Source organism: Penaeus vannamei, chromosome 3, assembly GCF_042767895.1.
Source record: "Penaeus vannamei isolate JL-2024 chromosome 3, ASM4276789v1, whole genome shotgun sequence".
NCBI classification, from domain to species: domain Eukaryota; kingdom Metazoa; phylum Arthropoda; class Malacostraca; order Decapoda; family Penaeidae; genus Penaeus; species Penaeus vannamei.
The window spans coordinates 51,145,145-51,155,144 of NC_091551.1; the positions used below are offsets into that span (position 1 = coordinate 51,145,145).

At 39.5% G+C, this 10,000-nt stretch overlaps 1 protein-coding gene across 1 annotated transcript in view; it reads left to right on the forward strand.

Annotated features, from left to right (window-relative positions):
- The first annotated feature begins 818 nt into the window (after positions 1-818).
- Positions 819-10,000, forward strand: part of LOC138859990 (uncharacterized) — a 13,407-nt gene continuing 4,225 nt past the window's right edge. Inside the window, exon 1 of the mRNA XM_070116643.1 lies at positions 819-1,252. Within this exon, the coding sequence (XP_069972744.1) occupies positions 1,094-1,252 (159 nt within the window). The 5' untranslated portion in view covers positions 819-1,093. The remainder of the gene's footprint in view (positions 1,253-10,000) is intronic.

The window sequence follows — 10,000 nt, forward strand, 5'->3', positions numbered from 1 at the left end:
GAGGCGAAGGAGGAGGTAATGAGGTTCGTCCGTCTGTCGTGTTGAGCGATCCATTTTTTTTTTTTTTTTTTTTTTTGATAACGTATTGCCATCTTGGTTGTGTTTGTTTCTGGTAATGTCTCGTGTGGTGGGCGTGTTTTGCGGGGCGGGTTTTTTTCTCTCTTTTAAAGTCTGTGTTTGTGGGTTTGCTTGTTTTTTTTTGCGTGCGGGGTTGCTTGTGGGGTTGTGTTTGCGTGTGTGTGTGGAAGTGTTTGAGTGTGGAAGTGTTTGAGTGTTTGTGTGTGTTTATGTGTGTTTGTGTGTGTATGTGGGCGTGTGGGCGTGTGGACGTGTGTGTGTGTGTGTGTGTGTGTGTGTGTGAGTGTGTTTGTGTGTGTGTTTGTGTGTGTTTGTGTGTGGGTGTTTGTGTGTTTGTGTGTGTGTGTGTGTGTCTGAGTGTGTGTGTGTGTGTGTGTGTGTGTGTGTGTGTGTGTGTGTGTGTGTGTGTGTGTGTGTGTGTGTGTGTGTGTGTGTGTGTGTGTGTGTGCGTGCATGGATGTGTGTGTGTGTGCATAACACGCACCCATGCCCAGGTGAGGCGGCGTGGCAGAGCGCCTCCTGCCCATGGCGCCACCGGTCCATTTTTTTCACACCCCGCCCACCGCCCCCTTCGCCGCGCTCCGAGAACCAAAAGAGCTTGATCGCGGGCGTCTGGGCGTCAGGTAGCCAGCGCGTTGCGGTGGGCGTGGTCAGACGGCAGCGGGAAGACCCTGCGAAGGATCCGTGGCTGGTGGTAAAGGTGCAACACGCGGAGGTCAGTGGCCGCGTGTGTACTAAAACCCGAGGACCACCTCACGTTCGGACACCTGACGGCTGCGCTGCGGACCGGCGGGAGCGCTCGTGCAGACTCCCCCAAAACCTCCCGACGACAAGGACCCGCCGTTGACATTGCCTTCTGCTCAAGATTTCGTGAAGTGTGCGCAAGCAAAGGACTGTGAAGTCACGATGCAAGGAGCGGACACGTAGTGAGTGGACGCGAGACAAGATCCAACAAAAAAGTGATTGACTGGTGGCGATATTGTCCTCAGAGATCGAACCTGTCTCCTTCGTCGCCATGAGGGTTACTGCCGCAGTTCACGTCGTGGTGGCTCTGTGCTTCGTCCTGTCGGTGGCGTGGACGGTCGCCATCCCGGCACGCCCCACGCGCGGCCAAGGCGACTTCGATGCCGAGTTCGACGACGAGAGTCTTGGCGATTCCGCGACTCCAGGGCAGGTGAGGCCAAGATCAGTGTAATCAGGTGGAACAGGGATTGTGCTAGTTCGTCTAGATGTATAAGTATCACGTCTATTTCATATCATTGAAGATGTGTATGTTGATTTTTTTTCTTTTTCAAGGAATGAGAGATACTAAAATTGTCAAATGACTTCAGGCCATCTCCATCTCTGTCGCAGAGTATATAATGAATACTTATTTTCACAACTGACCGTTCATTTCATGCACGATTCTCTTTTTTCTTGAACCATCCTCGTATATGTGTACGTGCGTGCAGGAAGAGAGAGAGAGAGAGAGAGAGAGAGAGAGAGAGAGAGAGAGAGAGAGAGAGAGAGAGAGAGAGAGAGAGAGAGAGAGAGAGAGAGAGAGAGAGACAGAGACAGAGACAGAGACAGAGACAGAGACAGAGACAGAGACAGAGACAGAGACAGAGACAGAGACAGAGACAGAGACAGAGACAGAGAGAGACAGAGACAGAGACAGAGACACAGACACAGACACAGGCACAGACACAGACACAGACAGAGACAGAGAGAGCCTTAGGTTAATTTGCCATTCCACTCTACACAAACCTTCTCATCACGATGTAGTCTTGAGGCCAAATGTAAACAAAGCAGCCGCTCCAACGTCCGGTCTTCCCGCGCTAAGTATATTGAAGTCACATTCAATATATTTGCTCAAGGAACCTCTCCGTGTATCTACCGCGAACGCATCCGGATACTCTCGCAGGTTCGCTTGGGCAGGGACCGTGAATGTAAATGCAGTGTTGAATACAGCAGGGATGTTATTGTAATTTTTAATTTATTTGAGAGATGGTCGTCAGTTCTATAATTTGATTTGAGACTTGCAAACATGTGGATTATGAATATCATTGTTGTTGTTGTTATCACTATTATCATTGTTATTATTGTCATAATAATGGTAATTATTATTATTATTTTGTTATTATTATTATCATCATCATCATTATTACTATCAAGATCATTGTTTTTATTATTATTGTCGCTAGTGTTATAATAATAATGATAATAATCATTATTGTCCATCATTCTCATTATTGGCGTTAGCATCATTATTTCTATTAGCATTTGCAGTATTATCATTAGCATCCTCATAATTTCCATTTCATCATGATTATTATCACCATCATCATCATAGCTATCATGATCTAGGGAACATGTACTTAGATGCCATCCCAATATACTCACCCCCACCCCCCCTCCCCTCCCCTCACCCCTTCACACGCTAACATACATATAACACACACACGCATTTGTAAAATATGCACCCAACCAGAAATGAAGATGGATCTATTTTTTAAAAGAGAAATCACTTTGATATATATTCTTGATGAGGCTATTTTATCCGCTTATATTCTTTATGAGGCTATTTTATCCGCTTCTGCCGCGATAATTTTCCGCCGAGGAGTGATTACTTGCGATAAAGGCGGGAATCCCGTTTGCGGTTCGGGATCCAAGGCGATTAAAACATCACGCGGCAGTTTTGTCCGCCATTACGTGTTATTTTCTTACTTTTGGGGATATTTTGGGGATTCGAATCTCTATTTTGGGGATTCGAATCTTCATTTGGGGGATTCGAATCTTTATTTTGGGGATTCGAATCTTTATTTTGGGGATTCGAATCTTTATTTTGGGGATTCGAATCTCTATTTTGGGGATTCGAATCTTTATTTTGGGGTTTCGAATCTTTATTTTGGGGATTCGAATCTTTATTTTGGGGATTCGAATCTTTATTTTGGGGTTTCGAATCTTTATTTTGGGGATTCGAATCTTTATTCTAATCGTGTGCGTCGTTACGTTTGATGTTCATTTATTATTTTGTGTTTAAAGGTCTTTTATTTTGTTTATCGTTCTCTTTTATTTTCGTTTATCTTTATCACTCTAATTTTATTTATGGTTAAATCTTTTATTTTCAATTATCACTCTCTCTCTTCTGGTTTACCGTTCTCTAATTTTCCATTTGTCTTTTCTCTATCTTTATCGTCCTCTCGTATTTTCAATTATCCCCCCTTCTCTCTCTCTCTCTCGTTTGGTTTATCGTTCTCTCTCATTTTCACCTTTATTGCTCTTTCTCTTATCCTGCTTATCGTCCTCTCTTCCTCTGTTCTTCTTCTTAGTCCTTTGTTTAGTTTGAAGGAATTTTTATGTTTACACAACGAGGTGAACGGACGGTGCTCACCCTAACTCACCTTTGTGCGGTCGTTAAGAAAAACTCTTGGTGACCGGAAGTAATAAACCAGGTGAAAACGGAATCATTCGCAAGTGAAAGATTTTTTATTTGAAGGGAAACAATTTCAATAAATGTGGACATGATAGGGAGAGGAAATTAATTATGAGGGTGCTGCTAAATTAATTTCAGAAGCGTGGCCATATTTCCATTTCTTTTGCTAAATTTGGTGTGACTGGAAGAAAAAAATGTAAATGGAAACGTGAAATTTCTCATACGTGTCATTCTATATATTTGATGTCTAATGACCCCCGAGCGTGACTCAATGATATTTTACCTGTCATTAGCGAACCAGACAAAGGTAATTATCCAACAGAAACTGGAATTTCAAAACCATGAGTTAAAATCTCCATATTCCTAAATCCCTAAACCTCCGCCAGGTCCCACACACACACACACACACGCACACACACACACACGCACACACACACACACACACACACACACAAACAAACACACACACAAACAAACACACACACACAGACACACACACACACACACACACACACACACACACACACAACAAACAAGAAACGACCCTAACGACTAATTCTTTAAAGGAGGCAAAGACCAGACGAGCGAACAACCCACTCGTGTGCATGTAAAAAGAAATACAGTTGTGGTCTCTAACCGCTCTCGGGTCTTATGGGAAGAAGACCATTTTTATGCCGCGGGTTCTAACGGGACAAGACAGTTGACCGAGCAAATGATTATCTCGAAAATTATGATGTTGGCATTTCCTCTACGGTGTCCGAAGGGATCGAGAGAACGGTGCAGCGTACGGTGTCTCTACAGCTGCTTCTGCCGGAGTTTGCGTTCGGATTTCAATCAGCTTTTGGGGGAGTCTGTTGGGGTCTGCTGGGGATGGGGTGGGGTATGGGGGGGGGAGACGTGCCCAGGTAGCAGTTGTGGTGTTTGTTTTGCACCTTCCTCTCTTACTTTTTTTCTTCTCCCCTTCCCCTTCTCCATCTCCTCTCCTCTTCTTCTTACTCTCCCGCCTGTTAGTTTCTTTCTATCTTCTCTCATCTTCTCCCTTGCCTTCCCTTCTCATTATCTTCCGTTCCCCATTCCCGACCCTTACTCTACCTCCTTCCTTTTTCACCTTTTTTCGCTTCATCTTTATCCCCTCCCTCTTGCCTCCTCTTCCTCGTCCTTTCCATCTCCTCCCTCCCTTTCTTTCTTCCATCTCTCCTATTCCATTTTCATCCTTATCTCCCCTGCCACCTCTTCCCTCCTCCTAATTTCCAAAACCCAACCTAACTCCCCATCCTCCCACACTCCCTTCATCCCACACCATTCCCTTCCTTCTCCCGCTCTCCCCTTCCCCCTCCTTCTTCTTTACCCCTCCTCCTCCTCCTCCTTCTTTCCCCCTCCTCCTCTTTCAACCCCCTTCCCCCCTCCTCCAACCCCTTTCCCCTTCCACCTTCTTTACCCCTCCTCCTCCTCCTTCTTCTTTACCCCTTTCCCCCCTCCTCCTCCTCCTTCTTCCTCTCCTCCAACCCCCTTCCCCCCCTCTTCCAACCCCTTTCCCTCTCTACCTCATCCTTCTTTCCCCCCTCCTCCAACCCCTTTCCCCCTTCCTCCTCCTCCCCCTCCTCCTCCTTCTTTCCCCCTCCTCCTCCTCCTTTACCCACCTCCTCTTCTTTCCCTCCTCCTTCAACCCCTTCCCCCCTCCTCCTCCTCCTTATTTCCCCCCTCCCCCTCCTCCTCCTTCCCCCCCCCTCCTCCTAATCCCAGGCATTCACCCCTGTATTTCGCCCTGGGGGTTTTGGGTGAATAGCAGGTGTGTTGTCCTTATACTTGTTGTGTTCCTTGTTCAGACCGCCACTGCTGAGGCCCGCCATACGATAGACATTTTGAACATGTGGCTGATGGAGGAACTGCAATTGGCGCTGTTTTGCGAGAGTATTTGTCAGTTGTAATCTTCCATTAGCTAAAGCAATGGTATTTGTTGTTTTACGAAAGTATTTATCACGTGATTTTCAGTTAGCAAAAGCAATGTCATTTGCTGTTTTAAAAATTTATATATATTTATCACGTGATTTTCAATTAACAAAAGCAATGTCATTTGCTGTTTAAAAAGATATTTATCACGTGATTTTCAATTAACAAAAGCAATGTCATTTGCTGTTTAAAAAAAAAAAAAAAAAAAAAAAAAAAAAATATATATATATATATATATATATATATATATATATATATATATATATATATTTATCACGTGATTTTCAATTAACAAAAGCAATGTCATTTGCTGTTTAAAAAATATATATTTATTACGTGATTTTCAATGAACAAAAGCAATGTCATTTGCTATTTTAAAAAAATATTTATCACGTGATTTTCAATTAACAAAAGCTATGTCATTTGCTATTTTAAAAAAATATTTATCACGTGATTTTCAATTAACAAAAGCTATGTCATTTGCTATTTAAAAAAAATATTTATCACGTGATTTCCAATTAACAAAAGCAATATCATTTGCTGTTTTAAAAAAAATATTTATCATGTGATTTCCAGTTAACAAAAGCAATGTCATTTGCTGTTTTAAAAAAAATATTTATCATGTGATTTCCAATTAACAAAAGCAATGTCATTTGCTGTTAATATATATATATATATATATATATATATATATATATATATATATATATATATATATATATATATATATATATATGTATATATATATATATATATATATATATATATATATATATATATATATATATATATATATATATATATATATATATATCACGTGATTTTCAATTAACAAAAGCAATGTCATTTGTTGTTAAATATATATATATATATATATATATATATATATATATATATATATATATATATATATATATATATATATATATATATTTATCATGTGATTTCCAATTAACAAAAGCAATGTCATTTGCTGTTTTAAAAAAAATATTTATCATGTGATTTCCAATTAACAAAAGCAATGTCATTTGCTGTTTTAAAAAAAATATTTATCATGTGATTTCCAGTTAACAAAAGCAATGTCATTTGCTGTTTTAAAAAAGTGTTCATCAATTATAATCTTCAGTTAGCAAAGGCAGTGACATTTGATGTTTTACAAAAATATTTATCCATTGTGATTTTCAATTAGCAAAAACAATTAAATAAACGGCATGTCTGTAAAAACGATAATTGCAAAATGCATTTTCCTCACTCATTTTTTTTATTTATTTATTATTATTATTTATTTATTTTTTTTTTTTGAGGAACCGTTACTCATTAATTACTGTTAAGATATATGACTTACAGCTTTATGACTTATATTTTTGTATGTGCGAGTAATTACCCAGAATTCTAAAGCATTTGTAGGATTATTCTTTACGAAATCATCATTAGTAGAATTAGTTATTCTTATTATAACTATCATAATTGTTATTACCATCACTGTTATTGTTATCATGATTATTGTTGTTGTTATTATTATTATTATCATTATTAACATTAACATTATCACTGTTATTGTTTTTGTTATCATCACCTTTATCACCATCATCATTATGATTATTGTTATTATCATTATCATAATAATCATTATTATCAATATTATATTATAATTTCCTGATTTTGATTAAAAATATTGTTTGGACTGATTAGTTGATTGGCAATATAAATATGTACTCACTAGAATGAAAAAATATATATAGGTGATTTTAAACACACACTCACTCATACACACACACACAAACAAACACACAAACAATCACACACACACACACAAACACACACACACACACACACACACACACGCTCATAGACTCACACACACACACACACACACACACACACACACACACTCCCCTCCCCCTCCTCCTCACTCCCGTACACCCACCCCACACCCCCGCATTTCCTCCCCCAAAATCCCTGTCATTTCGCTCAGTGACGTCATAATAAAATCTCGCCAAAACTGTGCAAACCTTAGCGGTAAGTTCGTCCCATCAGGTTAAACGTCTATTTTTTTTGCGTTTCCCTTCCCATTCTTTCGTTCAAGCGGGGGACCTGGCTTGTGTACTCTCCCTGAAGGACACATTGGGTGTATTCTGTGTCTGGGTGTCTCGCTTGCTATTTCTGCTGTATGTCAACACAAGTACGCACACGCACGCAATATGCATAGACACATGCATGCACACAGGCACACATGCACGGTCGCACGCACGCACACAGGCACACACAAACACATATATAAATATATAAACATACATACATATATATATATATATATATATATATATATATATATATATATATGGTGTGTGTGTGTGTAGATTATATGTATACATTATGATTTTTTAAAATCTATCAATTTACTATGCAAATGCATGTTTCTGAATGTGTGCATATATATATATATATATATATATATATATATATATATATATATATATATATATACAGTTACACACACACAATTCATTAAAAAAAAATATTCGATATGCATTTAAATGTAATTATCGTATCGTCTTAAGTACACACGAGTGTTCGTATGCGTGACTGTGTCGGCGACTTGTTCCTAATGACACGAGTGTGGATCCTGCTGCCACGGCGGTGTCCGGATGCGACGCTCACCGGCTTCGTTCTGCTGGGCTGCGTTCGGATGGCCTTTCTCGGAAGCGCTCTTCTCTAATCGTTTGCACGAAGCCATTCTTTGCGTTTTTGTTCAGGTCTGCGTCCGTTTGCCTCTTCTGATTCGTGCTCTGCGAGTTGTTTTGTTTATCAAGGGTGTATATAAACACACACACACAATGTATATATATATATATAAATAGATACACATATACATACATATATTTATATGTATATAAATATATATATAGTAGTATCAGCATATGCCAACATTTTATTAGTAATGCCAGACCACTTATCGCTTGTATGTAAAAAAGAGCAAAGAGCCAAGAACACTGCCCTGAGGAACCCCAGAAGACACACGGGAATACGAGCTAAAGTTACTATCAACACGAACACGCTATTGCCTACCAGTTAGAAATCCATTTAAAATACTAAAAACTTTAAGACCAACACCAACAGACTAACTTAAAAATCAAACCTTTGTGATTAACAGTGTCAAAAGTGCACTATAATCCAGCGAGACAAGTCTTGACTCTTGACCCTTATCTAAAGCAGACTCCATTTCATGCACTAACATAAGCAGTGCATCATTGCAGCCGAGTCCCTTTCTAAAACCAAACTGAGTCTCTGGAAGAAACGGTCTCAAATTTACAGAAAAACGTTTGACCAGCAAACGTTCAAAAACCTTGGATAAAATTGGTGTAACTGAAATAGGCCTATATACAGTAGGTGAAGACTGCAGTGGGCCCTTGGGAATAGGGATAACATTACCAAAGCGCCAGTACTCTGAAAATGACCCTTGGCGAACTAAAAGGCCTAAGATTACGACTAATTTAGGAGCTAATTGACCGTTTAGTATTTTTAAAATCAAAGGAAACAAGCCATTAGAGTTTCCTCCACCATATTCATCTAATTCTGAAACCTGATACCTGATTTCAGAGAACCTGAAAGCAAATGAATCAAAGCATAGCAATGGGTGACACGAAAAAGAAGTTCAATATCTTCTAAACTTTACTTTGAATTAAAACAATCTACTAACAAGGTAGCTTTCTCAATCGGACTACATGGAACGCTACCATTAGGTTTCATTGAAGGAGGAATGGAGGACTCAAGACCAAACAGATGCTTTTTAAGTGTTGATCATCTTTTATGAGGCTGTGAGGTTTATGAGAGAGCTTCTTTCAAATGAGCATTATATTCAGATTTAGCCTCCTTATAAACATTAGTTGCGGTGTTTCGCATGACAACATAATTCTCCCAATAACGACTAGTGCAGTTTGCAAGTACGGTCAGCTACATGCACACATACACAGACACACACACCTACATACATGCAATTACGCATACACACACAAACACACAGCAACAGACACATACACGCACATACACACACAAAAACACGCACACACGCGAAGAGGCAGCTAGACACACACAAACACACACAGCTACACACACAAACACACGAATACACAGCAAGACACACACACATACAAACAGACAACACACACACACACAGCTACACACACACATACACACAGCTACACGCACACATACACACTAACGCACAGCTACATGCACACATACACACACACACATATACACACACATACACATTCATACACATACACGCATACATATATATACACATGCACACACACACACACTCTCTCTCTCTCTCTCTCTCTCTCTCTCTCTCTCTCTCTCTCTCTCTCTCTCTCTATATATATATATATATATATATATATATATATATATATATATATATGTATATATATTTCTCTCTATCTCTCCTCAATCTCACTATCTTTTTTTCTCTATCTCTGTGTGTATACACACACACATACACATCAAAACACACATGCACAAACACATGCGCGCGCGCGCATACACACACAC